Genomic DNA, 23302 nt, shown 5'->3' with positions numbered 1-23302 from the left:
AGCAATCTCGAATATGCTAAAAACATATACGACGACGAGAAAGCAAACTTGAAAAACGGAAGTTTAAATTCTCAAAATAAAACTGTCAGTTTTTCTCAGATTCAGACGCAGTATTGTTTGAAAATGTTCTCCCTACAATCTTAGCATTTTCTAGATTTAAAGATATATACTTACTTACATGTAATATCAAAATGTACATAAGTATACAGAATATAACATATATTTACTTAATTTTAAGACTCTTCTAGCGGACTTTAAAAATAAGAGGTAATACGTGTACCCATTGTTTCCAGACGTTACTTTAGAATACATTAATGTTCTACGGTAAATCTCTATGAACCTAACAATTATAATAACGGCATAACCTGCACAGTCTGCTCCTTGGTACAGGATAAGTATAAAATATTCCTGAATGTTGAATAATATCTTTTTCCTGGCTCTTGTTAACGCCTACTTGGCTAGATGTCGGGATCATAATTAACTCGTAGGCCGCGTGGATGTATTATGTAGCTATAATAATTATCCAAGTACGAATTTTTGTAAAAAAAAACATGCCTATACTTAAACAGTCTAGTTATTATTATTAGGATCATGGGAAAGTGTCGATGATCACTGTAGTGATTTGATGGGTAAGGTATGTGGTAAGGGAGATACACTAATCCGTGGCGTTTCAGGATACTTAGTGTTCAAGGGTAGCAACGCATCTATGGCCAACCTCAGGTAGGAATCTAATCCCATCTAGGGTTGATTACACATCAGGTGGACATGTACGCCATGGTTTGCTTATTCTTTATTTTATAAAAAAAACTTACGCCATCTCTCTTCTCGTTCTTTCTCGTTCACGCATCAGCTTCTGGCGGTATTATATGATGGTCTACTACATAACGTCTACATATAAATTAACTACATATGAAATTAACAGGAACAATATTTTATTGAAAAGTATTAGGTCAATAGGACTAAGAAGTTTTATCTCCTAAGAAATAAGAGTCTAATAAAATCGTATTCCTTACGTTCCTCGACAGATAGGAAACAAAAATATGACCCAAGGTGAAATACGTTTATAAAATGAGTTCTCACAGTACTCTCCTTTAGTAGAATCCTATTTCAGACGTGATAAGTATGACAGATTCATATAGAGTATGCACTGATTGATAACTCAACAAAGGAACAAAGAAAAAAATGTTTCGTAGGAGCCAACGGTACACCAACTATAGTATAAAGATAATGTCGTATGCCCTGATGTATGACGATGAAATACAAAATATAATCTCAAAAAGAAAAAAATACCTAAACGAACAATCATCATTAATCCCAGTCAAACCAAATATAAGGCTCACGTTAAAGTGAACAATAAGAAAAAGCCATAATAAATACCCCTCGAATAAATGAACTACCTAATCAGCGTTCGGGGCGAATTTTTTGTACAATAAAAACAACACTTCTCTGTTCGTAAAAAATCTCATTTTCCTTTATTGCAGTGGGCCTAATTTGAATTGAGTGCTATGCAGTTATGAGTCAAGAGAGTGGATAATTTTAAGTACGGCTACGAAGGAGCAACCGTCGAAATGTGTAGGCAGTTCTTATACGTAGGTAGTCATAAGTAATGACGTAACTTTGGGAACTTGGCTCTTACTTTGCAATGCATATTTTCTATATGATGATACTGTTAATAACTTATTTAGTAAAAGAAATATAAAATACGTAGTTCTGATATAATTCTAAGAGATAAGGCCGCTAAAAGGTAGCGGAGAAGAAATTTTGTAATATTATAAGAACTTCCTTCGTAAGTTAATGAAGCTTTAGGTTTAGTTAAGTATGCTTAGTGATTTTAGACTAAAATTATCGCGGAATTGAGACATTTTATTACGGGGTAACGGGGTAACGGGTACTCACTCATATCGTGAGTACCCGTTACATAATAAAAAAAAAAGTATGCTTAGGTTATGTTGTTTTGTCCCTGTAGTTCCGGGACTAGAATAGGGCTACGGTAACTCCTGCCTGTCGTAAGAGGCGACTAAAAGGGGGCTTCCGGGGATGCGGGCGGTAAGAGTGGGAGCTCTAGCCGTCCAGTAAGCGATCCCGGGAAGGACGGCGGTATGTGTGGTCGCATAGCGTCGTGTACACCAAATGGTGCGGGAAGAGCGAAAACTCCTTCTTTGTTGCCGTGCAACGAAATTGCGAACTTGCGAATTAAGGGTAGATTATGGAAAAAAACCGTTTAATAACCTTTCCTTAAAGGCATCGCGGCCATTCATGTGTTGAAACGTCTATTTACACTTGTACTTACAGTAATATTATTTAAATATGTAATATTTATTCCTATTAATTTGGGTTATGAATTTTACTGAGAAAGGATCTTGATAGATTTTTTATTTTAAACGTTTAGCTTATGTTCTATTTGTACCATGTCACTATGCCGTAAGATAGTTGATTAAAGTTAGCTAAACCACAGTAACTAGTCTGAATCCTTTGAATTTACTGCGATGTAGATAAGTCGTAATAAATAGGTAGCACGAGTGATCATCTTGAATTACCGCTGAATGGAACAGAGAAACGAATAGATTCGGGGTTGTTTTATAATATGTATTAAAAAATGCTTTAAAATGTTTGCAAAGCGGCTTAGACATTGATTTTGAAAATTTGAATTGAACATAGTGAAATATATGAACATTTTAGAGGGTGAAAAGTTTTTACATAATTTTCTAGTCAATATACAATAAGTAATATACAGACAAAGAAGTATCTATCGAATATAATTTAATTAAAATAAATTAAACTACTTTTATTTTCAAATTTTATTTGAAGATTTAAATTTGATTTTAAGAAATATAGGTAAATCAAAAGCTCAATTTATTATCTATTATTAAGGTTTGCTACGTTATTTTAAAATGTTTCATTTTGTAAATAAATAAACCGTATGCTAGGTGCAACTCCAGCTCTTTTCCTGTTCTTATTTTCTTTGCGAGAAGCGAGTGGCTCCTTTATTTGGCTTCTGCGTACTCTATAGGTATCTCCGAGTGGCTTATTCACTAGCACGCTCTTCAAATGATCTAGCTCGTTTTAGTGTTAAGTGTGAAAGAAGTTTATATGTACTGAAAATATTTTTAGTCGCTGTAGACACATTGCTGATTTATTAAAATATTAAAAACACAATTGAAGGTGGTGGAACCCTTTGTGGTTCGACTCCGGCGGCACCTTAGGCGGCGGCTTAGTCCTCAGGGGTAGCGGCGCATCTGTTGCCGACCCCCGGATAAGGATATCTAATCCTATCTGGGGTAGATTACAGATGTCCATGGGCGGCAGTAGCCACTTACCATCAGATGGACTGCATGCTCGTCTGCTACTCTTATATTATAAAAAAAAAGCCACAAAGAGCTTGGAGTAGTGAAACACAATACGAGGATATCGTATTATCTTTAAGTAGGTATTCACAATGTAAAATTGGTACAATTTATTCGTAACATTAATGACTTTATGAAGGGACCGTTCTAATCTAAGATTACTGATGGAAAGTCTAAGGAAGGTTAATAATATAAGAAAAACAATAAAATGTAGACTATTGGGTCCTCTTTTACAAAACAGAGTCCTTGAATAAAAATCAATCTGAAAACAATTTGTTTTGTGTTAGAAGAGTTGTCTCTCGCTAATTTAACTTTAACGAGTTTTGGTGCGACGAAACATGACTAATCCCTGTTTTAGAAAACCGACAATAACCATAGATAGAATCAATATTAATTTAATATTGTAATTTGATCAAGATTATCATGATCTGGAAATCCCTGCAAGTTTCTAAATGGAATTATAAATATTGAAGTATGAATAATATGAAATAACGGCACGGTATCTGTTCAACGTCATACACGAGTAGGTACCTGATTTTTTAAAGGTTACAAATATTACTAGCAAAAATTATGTCAAAATACTTAGGTTTTACAAAAACCTTAACCTTGTGTCATCGGTATTGTGAATTTATACAAAGACATCAGAGTTGAACCCAGAATCCTTTACATAAGACGGGTATTGTTAGCACAACGCAATAAAGGTTTTTGTAGAATATATAATATAATATAGAATCTATAATAGAATTTCACTATATTTTATGTCATATCTTCTTACTTCAACTTACCTAAACTTACCATGAGACGCGGTAGCACAAAGTCATTAAAATAGATAGTTCAGCCTTTTAAGTACCCACGTAATCCAGACGCTATGCACGCAACGCTATACCTAACTATTATATTCCTTCGCGAAATATTCTTACACGAAATACTAATTAAGGTACGACGTCTTAAAACAGCTACATGCAAAATATATTAAGCAACGAAAATATAATTTGATAGAGTCGTAAAATCGCCACGAAGGCTTTCAAAAAGTAGTAAAAAGTTGAACATAAACCAGGTAACAGTTGGCAGGTGAGCCGGATCGATACCTCTTGTTTTCACTCAGAAAGTCCCATTATTAAGAAAGTTCATAACAAGCCAAGTGTACTAAGTGTACAAAGCTTTTGTTATATAAATAGATTTCCAATCCGGTTATGAGAATTGTGTTACTTTTAAATCACAAAGCAATGAATAATGAGAGAAGTTAAGGACGAAGATATTATAATATGAGAAGCTTCAGCGACTTCTCAGCGTACCAATTAGAATCGCAAGCTTCTCTCAAGGTCTTGTCTTCTTCTTTCTGTTTTGGTATCCTCTGATCCTTATATAAAATAGATCACATTATTTCCTATAAAGCCTTTATAACTTTTATGAAATGTTTACTTAAACGTCTCGTCAAAATTGGTACTTACAGTTGTCTTGCTGCTCTTCATTCCTTTCATCAGCTTTTGGTGGTCCATTTATAGACATAGGACTTCCCCTAATTCGCGCCACTTTGACCAGTTCTTTGGCCTATTGCATAGGCCAGATTTACCACTGCCTTCTTCAGGTCGTTATTCCATTTGGCCGGCGAAAACTGTTATAAAAAGACAAAATAAACAAAGACAAGACTTAGACTTAACCTTTAGACAGATAATATTTGGAGCTTGGTTTCAAAATTAGCTGAGTTAATTACTGTTTATCTCATCTTTGGTTAATGAAGCCGGACAGATGTGTTTTCAGTGTTAGCCGTAAAAATCACGTTATCTCCCGCATACTCTAAAACAGGGGTTTATTAAGCAGTCGTAAAGTTGCAAGGGAGCAGATACGATGCAACCATGAGAGTCATTATGGCGGGGTTGTAAACTCTACAGGTTTTAATATATTTCATAAAAGGCTCGTTCGGTATAGACAAGTAGTTACGTTTTTATTAGCAAAAATTTTTGCTTGTTATAAAAATCTTTGGCATTTGTTGTAAGTTTTTAAGCAATTTTAAATCATTTCCATTTAAAATTCTTGAGAGTATTAGAGACCTACGATTTTGATGTTTAGAAACTAGGATTATCTAGACTTAAGAAAACGTCGTAAAATCTGGCCCCAACATGTTAACAATATTATTATTATAAATTGTTACTTAGATATTATAAACAATTTTTAAACACCATTTTTACAAAGTAACAAAGGTTTACCTAAACCCATACCTACATGCAAAAATCTCTTTACCCGCGTAGTTAAATACATTATAACAATGACATTAGTAGTATATCGATGCATTATAACCACAAAATACGTTCACATTTGTTCATGTCGCACACAAGTCACAGGCTAATGCTGTGAATTTTGTAATTAAAAAAGTTTTCGTAACAGTCCAAACCAGTTGATAAACTCTGAACCTTCATCTACTTACACTAAAATAAGTACCTAATTATATAAAACTGATTTAACATCTGCATATTTCTATCTTATTGTTTTAACCTTTAATTACCTACTTATAATTTTGGAAGAACCGTGCCCAGAAATAGTCAGTAACGGATTAATGATACGGGGTTTTGTATTACCATTAAGTCGTTGAGATGACGTTTTAACGTACCTATTTACCTATAAACATAGCTAGCAACCGTGCCCTTTTCAAAAAAGTCAAGGAATAAATACTATCTCATCTAAATAAATGTTTAATTAAACTGTTTATTATAAAATGTTATAAATATGTAGAAAGCATCAAATCCTTTGACTGGAATTGTATTAACGATTATAGATGTCAAACACAGGTTATTATTAAACATTTAATTTCTCGATCCCCTTTTATTAATAGGTACGTCGGGCTTACTTGCTCTATGACCCGTAATAACCGACAAACTTTCTGTTTGTCCGTGGAACGTTTATTTATTAATAGAAATGCCCAATAATTTTCGAATTCACAAAACACAAATTCGATACGTTCTTTAGTTAATTATCAACAACAGTACACTCCTTAGTAATTATCTGTCTACGAAGTTGTCGTATGAAAATATACTTTGTTTGCTCGTGATAAGGGTTATTTCTTCAGGATTGAAAGTTGAAAGTACTAATTACAAATGATCGCATGGGAAAAGACCGAAAACCATTTACGGGTATCAAACACACACGAGTAGACTTCTCGATGATTATAAGGTACAAACTGTGATTTGGAAACTCCCTCCTGAATATTACATGGGTCTGACGTGCGTCACTCTGAGGGGATATTAATATCATAACAATTAATATTATATCTTTGTACACGATTAATGATAAATCATTCTTCATACATTTTAATCATATCATCAATAATCATCTTAATATATTTTATTTAACATACTGAGTGTTTACACTACAAGTATTAGATATATATTTAATAATTACTTACCAAAGAAACAGGTACTTAGGCGATGCAATCGTAGATGCCTTTGTAACAGATTTTCCGTTAAGTTTATTTTTTAATTTTAATTTTCTTGAAGTCGTAGACAGTGTTTAAAAGTAGAAATCTAGGTACCGACTGACTGGAACTGAGGTGCCGACAAAAAAATCTATATTGAGTGGGCGGTGGGTGTGGAGTGGGCTTTATAGTTGTGCAAAAATATGTATAAGTATTTAAAGGTAAGGTAGGAACCTTAAAAAAATTATAATGTTAACTATTATAATGTTTGGATTAGTGTTTAACTAAAGATCCTTTTTTTACTTTTGCATCGTCTTAAGTAGGTAAATGTACCTATGTTTATGAAATCACAGTAGGTATTCTAGTTGCTAAAGAGTAGGTTTTCCGAAACAATTCACTGAGTTCGTCTGTTCGAATACCACGAATGTCCTCCATTATTTTACTAATTTATTGGAAGGCAGGCTTACCCACAAACTTAAACCAAAGTTCGGATTCTCCTACACGGAACTTGGTACAAGATTTTACCTATTAGTTAGGTGCGTGCCTCGGTGCAAGTAGTAATTGTGCACAATAACCGCATGTCAAAGGCGGTTGTGGTTTCGTCAACAATTTGCGGGCGCGCCGAGTTGTGTCGTCGAGTTCCACAACCCTTGCTGTCTTAGATGCGATCTTTAGGTACGTTTATGTATGTAGGTGTACACCAGTTTTATATACGTTGATCGCCAGTTTTATTTATGTGAATGCTTAGGCTCTAAGCTTTATAGGTCTCCCCAAAGGAACCCGGTACTGTCCCACTGCGATGTTTTCCATCACCGTTGTAGCAAGTGATAATTTCTAAAACGCACTTTAGGTATATAGAAAGATCACAGGAACCTGCCTGAGGTTTGAACCTCGCACGCTCCACTCGAGAGGTCGTGACTCGTGTTACAATCATTTAGCTATCACTGCTTCAATATAGGTAAGTGTCTACCCTATTTACTTTGGCTGAAAGGTGTCGTAACGGAGAAAACTCACACCAGGCATGTGCGACTTTGACCAATTACTATAAAAAGAACTTACAAATGCACTATTCGTCCCTACGATTTTTAAAAGTTTCTCTCGATTTCTCTAGTCTGTCATCATCAGACCCATCATTTCCTTGGAAATATCTTTTTTCCAACAAAAAAACATCAAGATAGGTTCATACACGACGAAGATATCCGCGAACAAACATAAAAAAAAACATATATATGGTCAATTTGAGAAACCTCCTCCTTTTTTGAAGTTGGTTAAAAAGTAATTTATGGACTTTCGTCAACTTCACAATCAGTTGTTAGGACTTGACACGCTGAACCATGAGAAATTTCGAAGAATAATATTTACCTTCTCATAAACGGCCAAATGAAACTGTTGGATATGATTTTCATCTAAGATTGAGAACGACATAGGTAACAATTGACCAAACTGGTCAAAATACACCTTTAAAAACGTATGAAAAATTCTTTGACGTAGTTTCCTCTTATGTATTAATTTTCAGTTGAAGCATTTTTAACGGTTTCGATCTCAGCTGTTTGAATCCCAGACTTCGAGCGTCAGAGGATAAAAATTCATACTACTAGGCTGCCACTGCTTTCAATAAGTACAATAATTGGCCAAGTACGAGTCGAACATGGAGGGTTCCGTACCACCAACATTTTCATATAGGGGAAGGTTGCTTTAGTCGTACCAGCGCCTAAATCGTACCACAGCAATATCTAGTCTCCTTTGTACAAAAAGCGATCTCTGGTGTTTCAAACGTACCTATACTAGTTAGTTGTGGAAGTAAACAAAAATAAAAGGGCGCCATGATTTAAAAATATTTTGTCGATGTTTTCACTAAAAATTTAAGTTCATTCGTAAGCAATTTCAAGTGAAGTGCGATTGTCAAGTTATTTTTTGTGATTATTTTCTATTTTTGGCATATTCTACTATTCATTTAGTCATAATAAAATGGTTAACATTTTAAAGGTTATGTCAGTAATATTATTTTCAAATTTTGATGTGTTGTTGCTTCAGTCGTACCCATAAGGAATTATTAAGTCGTACCTTGTACGGCTTAGGCATCGCTAGAAATTATTCATATTTTTTGCCTTTGTGAGTTAAACAACATGGTGCAATTACCAGTGGTATTACTTTAGGTACGACTTAGGCTATAGGTGGTTCTTTTTGGAAAAACGTTGAAATCACTATTTAAATAAAATGATTTTATTTTGTTTTAGATTTGTTTGTTGTTAATTTAAATTACCCCAAATATTACAGAATTTTTCCCTTAGGGGGTACGACTTACGCAACCTTACCCTATATTTTTACTTTTAATATTTGTTATTGATGCAGCCACTGAAGTAACCTACATTGTGAAAATATCAACTGTCTACCTATTACGGTTCAATACATAAAGCGAAAAACGTCGAGAAATAGCGGTTTCTTGAATGGCGACCTCCATTTATTTTCAACATTTTTTGATTTTTAGTATTTGTTGTTATAGCGGCCGTCATTATGCATCCTCAGTAAAAAAATCAAGTGACTACCTATTACGGTTCCAGAGATAGAGCCCTGTGACAGACAGACAGCGAACTCTTAGTAATAGGATTCCGTTTTTACCCTTTGCGTACGGAACCCTAAAAAGCACTAGGGACTTTGGCAGTCTCCGATTGTGTTCCCTCGGACATCCCGGAGTTCTCCACCAAGCGCTGAGGACGGCCACCGGGGGGGTTTTAGTGCGGTAAAAATCCCACATAACCCGGCGTCGCTCCCACGTCGTCGGGTACCTTTTGAAGGTTTCCCCCTCGTATATAGTTCTTTAATTTTGGTAAAACCTTTCGAACTTTCAATAACCTTAACCTACTTGTATTTTGATTTTGGCAAAAAAATTACAAAAAAGTATTTTGGATGTTTATGTAAAGTGGACATTTTAGAGTTCTATGAACTTAGGGAAATTTCTGTGTAAGTACTTGCTTTATTTTAGTCAAATTACTTTTATTTTACATATTATAATTATTATTTACGGGTATCGTGTACAGGAATTGGGAAGAAAAAACAAACATATACGGTATTTAAATTTATTTTATTTATCATCCATACATAAATGGACATAAAATCTCATACTTCAACAATGTCTTCATAATCGAAGTAGTATAAAAACATTGGCAAAGAATCTTAAAATATTGAATAGAAAAATTATATCATGAGGATCCTAGAAGGAATTACGCGTTAATACTAAAACTTACTTTATACGATTACATTAAACTATTTCAGCTACACGTGTGCATTAAATTCAGTGTGCAAATCTAAACATCAGATTATCATATTCAAAGAAATAGAAAATGCATTACAGCTTAAGTACCATTTCATGAAGAAATGCTAAAACTGAGGCATTACATTGTTACTTAAAATTCCTATTATACTACAACTGCATCTATAAAAAATAAATATGAAATTATAGTTTCACCGTGATTAATTCAAAGTGTTAACGTAAAGTAGTTAATTAATACAACATAATAATCTGAAAAAAGACAAAATCATATAAAACGTAGTGTGCGTTTGGCCTCAGATTGAGTGAGTAACAATAAAATTAAGAAAAATCCCATTAACACATACATTCACGGAATAAGTTTACGTTAAATACAGTCTACTTAACATCTAAGCGGAGTAGTATCGAGTTGCCCTCAAATATCCTTAAACTAAGGCTAAGGTCTTGTTCACACCATCCATTTCTAATAATTCGTCCATACCAAGAATTTTAAATCATTTATATTGTATGATTTTTTCTTAACTATGTTCTAATGGAGTTGTGTATACGACTCCTATGTTCTAGAATTGTTAGGAATGGATAGTGCATACAAGACGTATCTTAAATTTATTTAAGTGTCAAAATGGCTAATACCGACTCACTCAACTACAATCAGCGGTATCGAGTACTCGTATAACACTTACATGTTTGTATGAAATTTGAATAAAAAAAACAATAATGGCAGTCAAACATCAATATTAAATACGATCCTTACACAATCAGACAGTCTTATTCGTTATTTGAATAAAATTAGTCGTTCGGCCGATCGATATGCAAAACGAAACCACATGAAAAACGTCGTAAATGCACGTCTCGATTAATTATTCCAATCGCTTAGAAACTTATAAAATATTTATGGTTTTAAAGCCTAAATAATCTTAAACATAAGTGTACCCTATAATCCGATTACACGCATTCTATACGTTCGCGTATAAAATCGATATAATCAATGCAGGGCGGCAATCGTCTGACAGAATTCGGTTTGAATTCACATAATTTTAAATGCCTTTCTCAAATATAGCACCAATACAATTTTGAAAAAGTAACACGCTATATGTATACTTTATATTTGTGTGATTCATAGCTGCCTCAATACAAGCTCACTAACTCATTCTTCGTATCACAGGATTACTGTTGAAATACATTCAGTTGTACATGTACTTTTGAACTTTTATTTGTTATATCAGTTTTAAGATACAGGCGGTTCACATATTCAAAACTGATTTTATTATTGCATTTGGTATACTGATTATTGAGATCAGAATAGTATAATTTATTATCTTTTTTGTGTTAAAGCATTTATTCAAATAATTTGATTAACCGTATGCAAACAAATAACTTTTAACAAACAAATTGAAAAGATCAATCTCAACCGATTTTTTAAAAAGAAAAACTAATATAGCGATTGTGTATAAACACATCGCGCAAAAATCAACATCATTCAATAGGAAGGAACGTGCATTTCACATGTGAGGCCTCAAAATAGGTGATAAATTAGTTATCATTTTTTTTTAATATATCATTAATTCCCTTCCCATTTAAATTAGCCGATTATTTTATTTACTTGTGTTTATAACTTTGTTGTGTACAAATAAATTACATTTCGCGAGGTATAAACCTACACCGATCAACCAGCCAATGTAGAAAGTACTCTAAAGGACCAAATCGAGCTGGCTCAATGTACGCAATTGGCCTTTGATCAGACTTAAAATTTGGTATAGACCACATGTGGGCTTATGGCGGCACTCATTTGGCTGTTTTTTCAGAAAACGCGCATTTAGCTATTAGCCGTCTCAGAGGGAGCAATAGCCCTTGTTGTGAGGCTTGATGTGTGCTAGACTTTTGGCTATTAGTCGTCTCAGAGTGCGCAATAGCCATTGTTGTGAGGCTTGAAGTTTGCGCTAGACTTTGGTCTTAGGTGCGCACGTTTCTCTGGTCGCAGGTCAAAAGCGCACAATTGGCCGCTATTACCCACATATTCGTCCTCTGGCAGTTTACAATTGGCGTTGTGGCTTACAGGTCGGTGTCGTACCAGGCGGCGACGTTGTTGTTGTCGTGCGGCGGCTCGGGGAAGGCGAGGTCGGCGGCGGCCGCGCCCGCGCCCTCCGCCTCGCCGATGTCCATGTCCATGCCGAACCCGCTGCCGATCTCCAGCCCCTGCATCGAGTCTATCGGTATCTGATCGTAGCCTGCGGATACACGAAATTATAATAAATATCTGATATTTAAAATAGCATTTTCCGATAACATTCAAATCAATCCAAAAATATTATAACATATATTAGAAAAAGTCTTTATGATAAACCTAAAAAATTAAAACAAAAACTGGTATGAATAAAAAATGATCAGCTCTATTCCATACACCCATCTTATCTATCTAGCCCGCCTTTGGATAACATTAATTTAGAAAAAAAACATTAAAATAATCACGAGGAAAAATGTGACAATTTTTGAAAATCTGAATTGGATTTTTGTTTTAGTTCGCTAAAATGATAAAAGAACCCGATTTCTAAGATAAAAAGCTAAATGTTTGTCTAGTGGCTTACCATGCGAACCATGTGCAACGCACTCAATATAAGCTATATTAGCTGCACTAAAACTATGAAAACTAAATTGAAGACTGTATTTTTTTCAAGAATTTTTAATTTTGCAAATTTTGAAAGCATAAAGCACAAAATATATTTTTTTAAACAGACATATTATGACATTATATTATTGTGGTATAATGATGATAAAGATTTTTTGTTTAATATTTATGAAAAAGTGTCTAGAGGAAAAAGGCAAAAGGCTAACTTGCTATACAGCAAAATATTTAAAATAACACAGAAATGAAAGTAAATTCAACTGTATATTTTCATTTACAATTAAATTTATAATATGGTACACAATCCATGCTTGTTATCACAGAATATATGATCATAAAATATATAATACACACACACACACCAAAGAAGAAAAAACGATACTACATTAAATATACATAATGTTATATATTAAAATTTCACAACACATTCATAATAATAATATTCCCATCACCTGTGTTTTAGTGATAAATAGGTCCCGGATTAGGCTGCGTGTAAAGAGAGAAACATATTTATACAGAAACTTTTCAACTTAGAATAAATATGATAGGAACATAGCAAGTGCTTTCAGAGATACAGACAGTATGTGTACTTGAGAAATGTTTATATGCGCGAAAGGACTATTTACTTCTAAGATATATAAATATTGTTTTAAAATTAAAGCGATCTTGAATTTTTAGTTTAGTACTTAACTCCAGAGGGAAACCTTTTTCAAACTTATGTATGTCTCATTCTTTGGCATGTCCTATAGCCTAAACATATGAGGTGATTCGTCTAAATTGTGAGAGTGATAATGGCTATGATTTTCTAACAATCAGGTTTTTTTTTATAATTGCTAAATGTTTCCTATTAATGATTAACAACAGTAAGATTTTAATGAGATTATAACAGTCAAATGAAAGATATAGGAAGCAAAAATATTGTTTTATAAATTAATATTACAATTTTACGCTTAATAGTTATTGGAACGATTACAAGTAAATGATATAAATATTTCTCAAGTTTTACAAGAGTTATGAACATATTCTAGCCTTGATAACCAACAAAGTAACATAAACACAAAATATCCCTCATTTAGCTTAAGGCTAGAGTATGTGCAACTATACAAAATTAAAGTATTCTACATAACGGTACTTGTGTTAGTGGAACAAACTAGCTACGAAATGGGTGGCAACTCACCTTGCTGGTGGAACGACGGTCGCGTGCCGTACAACCCCTCGTAGCCCTGCTCTGGCCCGAGCATGTCCTGGAAGATATCCAAGTTATTATTATATGGTTTTGTCTGTTATAAAGTCAAAATTGCATGCTATGCAGACCATGAAATGGTTTATTGTAGCCTATGGTTGACCGTAACCAAGTCTTGTCTGCTCTCCTATATTTATTATTACCTCAAAAAAAATCATAACATAACACCACAGACCTTAAATACAGGTCTGTGCATAACACAGTATAGCATAAATTATGCATCAATTATATGTTATAATATATAATACATATTCAAAATTTACAGATAGTGGATTATTTTCATGACATATGTGCATATTCATTAAAAGTTGTGCCTTCGAAATCAGTAACAATTTATTAGACTAATTTTAAATTTTATTTAAGTTTATACTTTTCTTTTAGTTGTACCAATGACTAACAGATATAAAAAAATCCTTTAATAATAACATTACCTGCAGATCGGGTTGCATGGCGAGATCGTTGGGCCACATCTGGTGGTCGTCGCGGAACAGCGAGTTGGTCAGCTCCATCGAGAGTCTCTTCTTGTAGTCGTGAGGCTTGTCCTCAGACATGCGGAATAGCACTGCGGCTGCGTAGGTCGCTACACCTGGACAAAGGAAATATGATTTTTGTTATACAAGTTGTCTGTGCTCACTACTTTATGCTACTTGTATCTTTACCTTTGGTAACTACTTGGTTACTACTTGTATGGACAACATCCACTGGATGTTGAAAAGATAACAATAACCTTGGGCTTCGAATTCAGGGAATGTATTTCTTTGTTGTTGTCTTTTGCTTGGAAAATGACAACTACCAATTTTGAAAATATATGCCCGCGTGCGTTTTTCAAAACAGCTGTTACATATTGAGTGAATTGGAGCATAAAAATGGTTCACATGAGCCTCCTCTATGTTATGAAGTGAAAAAAGACAATTGTCCGAGTGGCAGCCTAAGTTAAAGAAAACAAAGAACAAATCGGCGTAAAATCTAAAATAAAAATACCTGGGCAAAGTACTTATTGAAGACACAGGGGACATATTTCTAATTTCATATTCTTTTAAAAGACATGTTTAGTCTTTTAAAGTGATTATACTTACCTTCGTTGCGAGAATGCAGTAGCTCAGTGAGTGGAGCGGTGGCGCCTTCGGCTTCTATCATTTCGGCCCCTTCCTTATCGGCTGCCAACTCGCAAAGAACTCCAGCCGCGACACGCTGGAAAGCATTTATTAATTTATTATAAACTATTATTTACCAAAATATAGAGTTTTTATAAAAGCTGTGTTGTTAAAGTGCAAATTTCAAAGTTTATTAATTTCTTTAACATGTTTCACATCTTATAAATTTGTTTTACACAACATTATCATTAGTGGCATTCAATACATTATCCAAAGAAATCACACAAAAACTACCTATGTTTCTATGTGGTTTCAATTCATAATTTTTGGTGTCACTAGATAGGGTCGAACTTGAAACCCGGACATGGTAGAGTAGATCGATGCTTAGTTTTCTGACAATTGCGCGACGTATGGGTAGTTAAATAAGAGTTATACATAAGTATAAGTATATTGTTATAAAACAATGTTACGATAACTAATGTGAAGCCATTTTTCATAAGAAAATGACAATAATTTGTCGATTTAATTCACCAAACGCCCACAAACTACACTTCCAACCTGCTCTACCCACCTGTATATTCTCGATCTCATTGAACAGCAGCTGCACGAAGATCGGTATGACGTTCTGTTGGCGGATCAGCTGGCGATTGAGGCTCTCGCGCGCGAGGATGTGCAGCGCGCCCACCGCGCCCTCCACGATCTCCTCCATGCGCACGCCGTCCGCGTACGCGCCGCCCGCGCCTCCGCCGCCCGACACGGATGAGCGTTGCTGGAGGACGAAAGGATTAATATTATTCTTTAGCAAAGCAATTTAGGGATTCAAAATTCTCTAATTTTGTCTAAAGTCATGTGCGTATTAAGAATTATGACTTGATTTAACCTAAATAATTACGTTTGAAGACAAAAAACGATGATCTTCAAAGATCTATCAGATATATGAGTACATACTAATACACACATTTGCTAGTGGTGGATTTTTGACTTAAAACATTTTTGTTCTTAAGATAGCCGATAATAGGTTATCTTGTTGTTGATTTAATGTGATATAATTTAAAAGAAAATTTACAATCTATTGAAATATAAAATAATTAAACGAAGCATTGAAAATTGGTGGAACATAAATTGTAGTGTATTTATGAAATTTAGCAAACTAATTTGTACCAGATTATATCCTAAAGAGTCAATTTAATCGACTAAAACACAACATACGCAGCTTTGTTTTACCCGAAAATATTAACAATACCTAAAATAAAAATTAAACTCAAACTTACGGAACGCAACTATATAAATTGCGGACTAGTACCATCGGTCAACAGTAAAAATAAAAGCTTACCCGCTGCGTATCGTTGAACGCGCGCATCAGCAGCCGCACGAGGTGGTGCACGGCGCCGTGTTCGCGCAGCGGCGCGTGGTTGGCCGGGCACAGCGCCAGGTTGCGCACCAGCCCCACCACCGCCTTCACCAGCGGCCAGCGCGACGGCGGCTGCAGCAGCTTCACTATCACCTGGGGGGAGACCGCTTGTATAGCTATCAGCTGTTATGGAGCTCTATGACCGTAACCAAAGGATATCGGTACTAAAAATCTCTCCGATAACTTAACCGAATCTTACATAAAAACATCAAAATTTCGCATATGGGTGAAATTTAAATGAAACACGTTATAACGGGTTTTTGCCCGGTTTTAAGATGTAAACAATGCATATAACAAGTAATTTCAATAAGCGCTTTAAAAGCTAACTTGTCACTCCCAGACAGCAAGCCAGTGCTAGCACTGCCAAGTGCTCTGCAGAATTTTGAATGAAATACTGCTGGTACTTACTAAATTAAATAATCTTTAATAATAATATAATATAATAAATAATTTATCTTATGTAATAAGATAAATTTCATGCGAGTATTTTTTAATTGTTCATTCCAATAAATATTTAAGAGCATTTAAAAATATTTCAAATACATACCATCACCATTTTTAGTAACTTGGGATATTGTAAGCCAAGCACCAGGTAATTATTTTTTTAATTTATTGATTATTGCAATATTGTTCTAGCTAAAATTGTTAGCAAGACTGATTCGATAACATATTAAATCTGCTTGTGGAGTAAGAATAATAAATAAATTTATCATTGATCATTATTATCCATTCGACATCCAATAAATAAGAAATATTATTGTTATTGTATTTTTCACCAATAAGGAGACTTTAGCATAAATAATAAGAACTACACTACTATAAACACGACATACATATACATAACGGAGCGTAAAACGAATACAAAAACTTGTATCACCTGCCAGAGTGTAACTTCACATACCGGCAGCCCGTAATGCAGGCGCACTGCGTTCTGCGCCATCTCGCTCTCGACGTGGCGCGAGGTGAGGTGGCGCAGCGCGCACACCGCCGGCTCCGTGATCTCCTCGCGGTCGCCCGCCGACACCACCGTGCGCACCAGCGCGTCCACGCCGCCCGCCTGGCACACTGTCACCTGCGGACAAATCGGGTGTTAAAATATATATTTTATGATCAATTGCATTAGAGAATTGCAAATAATTGAGATATTTTGTAGTGCTTACAATAATAGTGAGTAAGGCATACTTTAAAAGTTTGAAAACGTATGAAAATTAAGACAAACTGAATCAAAAAAGGCTGAGAATATAACTTATAAGCTGAGAATTTCACAAATTAAAAGATCACCATATAATAAATTCTATATAACTGCTAGTTTTTTTATATTCATGTATGCCTTGGTCATAAAGACCTAAAACCTGATATGCTTCCTGTTCTCGACTAATTTTAATCTCTATCAGAATATTTTTTGAAGTAAAAATGTGATGGTGCATTTTGACTACAAATTCAATACAAGGGACCATTATTAACATATTATTCATTACCAATAAAAAAAAACGTTGAATACATTGACGTATTAATTACCTATAAAAAATATTGATTGATTAGACCAACACACATTAATAAAATCGATTTTCTAACTTACCTTATTGCGCTGGTTGTTGCAAGTCAAGTTAGACAAGATACCAGCGGCGCAAGTGACGATATTCACGTCAGTAGAGGCAAGAACTTGCACCAAGCTTTGCAGAAGAGCCTCCAGACCTTCCACCTGGGAATAATACACAAATGATTACATTTTATACAGAAAAATAGTTATTTTACTTATTCTCTAGGGTTTTTATTAAAATTGTCTTTAAAACTTACTAGTAAATTAACAAACCGCTAAACATAGTGAGTCAATAATAAGTTCGCTACGATAGAAAGTTATGTAAAACTGAATGTCCCTTATATTAAAACGTAAAATTATGTCTCTGATATAAATATTTTTTAAATTACAATCAATAAATTATCTACACAAAATTATTATTTTTTTATCAGGTTACAATTACTCTTATTTAACTTGGTATAGGCAATTTAATATACACATGAATATTTTTGGATTATATTTTCTAAAAAAGTCAATTACCTTAGTGGCAGCATCAGACAAGTTCCTCAGAGTCCAGAGGCAGTTCTGCACAAGACGGCCGCTGGGGTTGCCCAGATGCATGGCCAGGGCTTGCATGCCTCCAGCCTCAACAATGGCTGGCTTGTTGCTCGAGCAAACCGACAGTACCTAAGGAAATACAGATATTTCATTGTTACAAATATTTACTATGCTGCAAATTACAGAGTTATTAGGATAAAAATATTGATATATCATTATGGCTTGAAATATTTGTAGTTACTAATTAATGTAAACTTCAACATAGTCACAACCATGAAGTATAAGTAATGAATGTATGATGTTTCTAATTATTTTGTATTATATATTTGTGTTATATTTTGAGAAATTAAAATGTCCAAATTCATATTTCTCAAGACTTGATAAATAGGAATTTACAGTTGCAGTCTATAAATAAGAATTTTAATATTTTCATACCATGATGAGAAGCAAATAAACAAAATAGAGTCAAAATATCCTAAGGTTATTCATTCATACCTTCAAAACCCTGGATGTAGTCCACAGCAACTTTTCATAGTCGTAAGAGCGCATGATGCGCACCAATTCGATCGGTCCCTGAGACGCGAGGATAATGAGTTTCGATTCCTGGTTCCCATATGCCAGGATCTGGAGGCAGTCGGTTACGATGGCGAGGAACTTGACATTGTTCCTTTGGAGCAACGCTACCATCTTCTGGAGACCGCCAGCTAAACGCACAGCCATCTTAGAGCCATCCTGGTGCAACAGAAGGTTATGGAGAGTGGTGATGGCGTAGAAGAGCACAGACTCCACAGGCGAGCTCAAGAGCTTCACAAGTGCTGGTATTCCGCCGCTCTTAAAGATAGCGAGCAGACCTTGGCGATGGTGCGACAAGTTGTGCAAGGTTCCCACTGCTCCCTTAGTGGTCTCGAGGTCATTGCTGTTGGATATGGCACGGACCAAAGCGGCGACCATCTGTGGCGAGTTCATGATGGCGTGCCGCGAAGCCTCCTTCTTGGAGAGTTGATGCACCATCATGGCAGCTTGAGATACCACCACTTGATCCTCATCATTGAGCAGCTTGATCAACTCTGGTATGGCACTGCAAGGAACATTAAGCTTATTCAATATGCAATTTAAGACAAAATATGTTTGATTGTTATCAAAATATACCTATGTTATAAAAGTTAAATTTTATAAAAATCTAAATGAAATTCAATTGAATTTCTAAAAGGAAATAATTACAGATGTATTGTGTTGATTATCATCAGATAATTATAGCATCTAACAACATAAGTATAGAAGTATTGATTATTATTCAGACCAAATACTATTGATTTACTTATAAAGTTTCATTAATTTCTGCTGATATTAAGTATCATACTACTAAACCTACCGAGTAGCCAAATCAGCATCGTCCTGGTAGTTGATGAGATTAACAACAGCATGCTTCAACATCTGCGATGGTTCGGACAGCCGTTGGACAGCAGTGGGCTGAGCTGGGTCCAGCTGGGTGGAAGGGATCTCAATGCCCTCCTCGAGGGTCTCTGGGAACATGGCCGCGCGGACACGCTGCGAGCGCGTCTGCGACAGCTGCTGGTTCATGTCTGGAGAGAATATGATATTTAAAGTTCACATTTTTTAAGCTTTATTGAAATAAGTTCATTCATTATTCATAGGTTTATTAAAAAAAAATTGTGGTACAAATAAATCATTATTGGATTTTTTTATCACAGAACCTGACATCAACTGTAGTTAGATCCATAAACGAAAAGAGAGATACTTTATTACATATTAACAAGTAAGTAGCCATTATGGCTCATGGACATCAGTATTCAACCCCAGATATGATTACAGTCCTATGCAAGATCAGCTTCAAATGCCTTGCTACCACTGAGAACTGCAGATACCTCAAATAAATGTTTCCACCTTACTATTTATTCCAAACATAGCAGCACTTAACACAGCTGTTAGGCAGAAATAACTGTAGCAGTGGAGCACCACTAGACCTAGACCTAGACCTAGACCACCTCAGAAGCATCTGAGGTCAAAACATTAAGGGTAACCCTTCTAAACATACTATAACGGCAATGCGATTAATTAGGTTCATAAACAAAAAGAATAATCACCATCGACTTGCTCTTGAGTGAACCCCTGAGCAAATCCCTGGTCCAAGTCGAACATGAGCTGGTCTCCTTCCATTTCGTCATCTTCCTTCCCAGTAAGTGATGGGACCTGAAAAACAATTATATCTAGACTCAGTCTCAGTTCTTTTACCATAATTAACATTGGTAATATTTATGTCATTATACCTTATATGTGTTGGCATATATTTTACTGACATTTAGATCTATCAGAGTTCAACTAACTAACAGTTGTCCGTTAACTCTCTACGAAATATGTAATGGCTAACTTAATCTAGTAGCTATTAGGAACAAACTTCATTCCTTATCTTGATTGAGATCACTCAGATGTGCTGGTTTCCTAATGATGTATTGCTCATTTAAAATGCAGTTCCCTAATATCTTTGACTCATTTCTGAAGATTTACCGATTTGAACTGAAAAAGCAAATTAAACTAGGATCCACTTTATGGTTAGCAGCTGCTGCAGTCCATGAATACCCTGTGACCAACTACATATAGAACAGCCTGAAACCCATCACTGTTGGTTGCCATTCCAAAGGGCTAAGTTGGTCCCAATATGAAACCTTAACTCAAACAAAATTCCATACTCATTCCCAGTTTATTACAAAGATACAAAGCCAAGTACTGAATGATATTCCTGCATGAATGAATATACAATCATTTATATGGCTGAGCGAAGAATCAAACATAGGATTTTTATTGCATGGCAACTGTTGTTCTATATATTACTTTAATATATTGTCTAGAAGTATAGCCCTTTTAAGTTAAAGTCTTTATTATTCAATGAAAGGGTTTAGGTCTATGAAAGCTCAATCATTGCAACCGATTGCAATTGTGAGTTAATAAATTGTGACCAGCTCCTTACATTTCATTAAGAAGGTTTAACATTATATGAGACAAGTGATATTGAATCACACAGGCTAACAAATCACCAATACTTTGCACACAGTAATATGCTACTGTGATTTAAGTCACTTATACATACCTGAGTAGCAGCCCCAGAGTTGATGCCTGAGTCAACCAGGTAGGAGTTCTGCTGCCACATGAGGGTCTGTTGCTCCTTGCTTGGAGCCATCGGCACATCCGACCCGCCATAATTACTATGCGACACTGGAATTTATAATAAAGGTGGTAATATTTTAAGGAACAATGTGTCTATCATTATTGTGTGGTGTGTATGTCTGCCACTAGGTACATTTATCATGCATTACTATATGCTATAGACAAGGATGGACGTTAAGGGTGACTACAATCTGTTGCACTTGATACTGAAAGCTATTTGTACCTAAAGCCGAACAGAGATGCATTGCCATGAAAAAGTAGTCAGATGTCCTGTCATGTGAAGCCTGAATTTGATTAAAAGATTTAGCTTGCATCATGACTGATAAATTCATGAAATTTGAAATTTAATTTAAGAGATGAAAAAAGTGCATTAGTCATTATAGATAATATATGTGGATAATAAATTCTAAGCTGGGAGTAAGCTACTACAATTACAGTTGTTCTCTTGTTTGTATGCTTATAGTTTTAGTAATCCTGAATATATAAAACCTACCATTATTGTATACATATTAATTTATATTTTTATAAATTAAGCTTTGTATGTTATTTCATAATCTACTGATAAACCAATGGCAGCAAGGAGCAGAATATGTAAAACTTAAACAAATTTGCGCAACACAATGGCAGCTTCACAAGTACTTTTTGAGGAACATGCTTTCTCACATATCGAGTGTTAACTTTAGAAGCCGCCGTAATAAATATACTCATTTGAGACGTAACGAGACTCCTATCTTAGAAGACGTACACGCACTAATTGATATGAGTCACATTGGTACCTATCTGAAGTGAATGGTCAGAGAAATTGTTGCTAATTCTACGTTATTATAGTAGGTTTACTTACTCGTGCGACTTTGTGACGATGGTATCTGATAGCTCATGGTTCAAGGGATGCAACGATGCACCCTACGCCTGCAATAAAATCAAATGTATACTCTCCATAGCGCTTTAGTACGCAGCCGTTAAATATCGATTCACAATCACATAAACAAATATGAAAAAGGGTAATGCTCCTCACATAAACACCGCGTGTACTTTGTTTTATGCAACGGACAGACGGACATCGAAACAAATTAAAACAAAACAAACAAACCACATAGATACCCCGTTTGGATGAACTAAATACCACACCCGACATAATTATTGGAATTCGATTGATTGCATTCATTTACATTTTTGGTTCGATTTGTAAGTAAAATATGTTATATAAGTAACTTACCTCGTGCTTGAAACCACACACAGTTTATAAAACACTTACAACAAAGATTTTAAATACAAATACAATTGTAAAAGGCGATCACCACTCAACTCACTTCTCTAACCTGACATTACAATATGGCTGCCATCTCGGGTGGTTTCGTTAATTTTCGTACAATTTATGACGCTATATTGCTGTCTTATTCATATATGCGTAAGTGATTGTCATTGTCTCTTTCTATCAAATTCAACAGTTCTACCAACCGTAGAAACAAAAACGTTTCTTTTCACGGTATTTTTTAAACACTTCATATGTAAATTTATATTTGTTGATTTTAAATAATCGAAACTTTTATTGTATTTATATTATACTATTTTTTCTATTTACATAAAACATTTTTGCATAGTACTTATATTATACATATTTTTACAAAAATCTATAAGATTATTTATTGG

At 34.8% G+C, this 23302-nt stretch overlaps 1 protein-coding gene across 3 annotated transcripts; it reads right to left on the bottom strand.

Moving 5' to 3' along the window:
- Window positions 1-10860: 10860 nt before the first annotated feature.
- On the bottom strand, window positions 10861-23028 carry arm (armadillo). 3 transcript variants are annotated; one of them, XM_073088286.1, is made up of 16 exons: window positions 22869-23028; window positions 22494-22561; window positions 21576-21700; window positions 20575-20680; window positions 19842-20052; window positions 18965-19547; window positions 18452-18598; window positions 17972-18094; window positions 17270-17464; window positions 16315-16485; window positions 15553-15750; window positions 14964-15078; window positions 14319-14473; window positions 13822-13888; window positions 13097-13130; window positions 12144-12249 (listed from the first exon to the last, which is right to left on the bottom strand). In XM_073088286.1, exons 2-15 carry the CDS (start codon window positions 22528-22530, stop codon window positions 13126-13128), a joined length of 2238 nt encoding a protein of 745 aa, XP_072944387.1. In that variant the 5' UTR covers window positions 22531-22561; window positions 22869-23028; the 3' UTR covers window positions 12144-12249; window positions 13097-13125. The 3 variants fall into 3 exon arrangements, with proteins under 3 accessions (XP_072944385.1, XP_072944386.1, XP_072944387.1); XM_073088284.1 differs by lacking the exon at window positions 13097-13130 and having other exon boundaries at window positions 10861-12249; XM_073088285.1 differs by lacking the exon at window positions 13097-13130 and having other exon boundaries at window positions 10861-12249; window positions 17294-17464.
- Window positions 23029-23302: the final 274 nt, after the last annotated feature.

This window comes from Epargyreus clarus, unplaced genomic scaffold (assembly GCF_041222505.1).
Source record: "Epargyreus clarus isolate Ecla_fem2 unplaced genomic scaffold, WU_Ecla_fem_2.2 ptg000026l, whole genome shotgun sequence".
Lineage (NCBI taxonomy): Eukaryota > Metazoa > Arthropoda > Insecta > Lepidoptera > Hesperiidae > Epargyreus > Epargyreus clarus.
Note: the sequence above shows the minus strand (reverse complement) of the source record. Positions and strands in the feature narration are given on the sequence as shown.

What these genes read in the sequence shown, in the direction of transcription:
- arm (XM_073088284.1), bottom strand. Translation starts at nt 22,530, where the DNA reads ATGAGCTATCAGATACCATCGTCACAAAGTCGCACGA. An exon ending in CGTTCAACGATACGCAGCGG is followed by an intron (nt 15,751 to 16,314) that starts GTAAGCTTTTAT and finishes TTCGTCCTCCAG; the next exon opens with CAACGCTCATCCGTGTCGGG. An exon ending in CCATGCAACCCGATCTGCAG is followed by an intron (nt 13,889 to 14,318) that starts GTAATGTTATTA and finishes GATATCTTCCAG; the next exon opens with GACATGCTCGGGCCAGAGCA.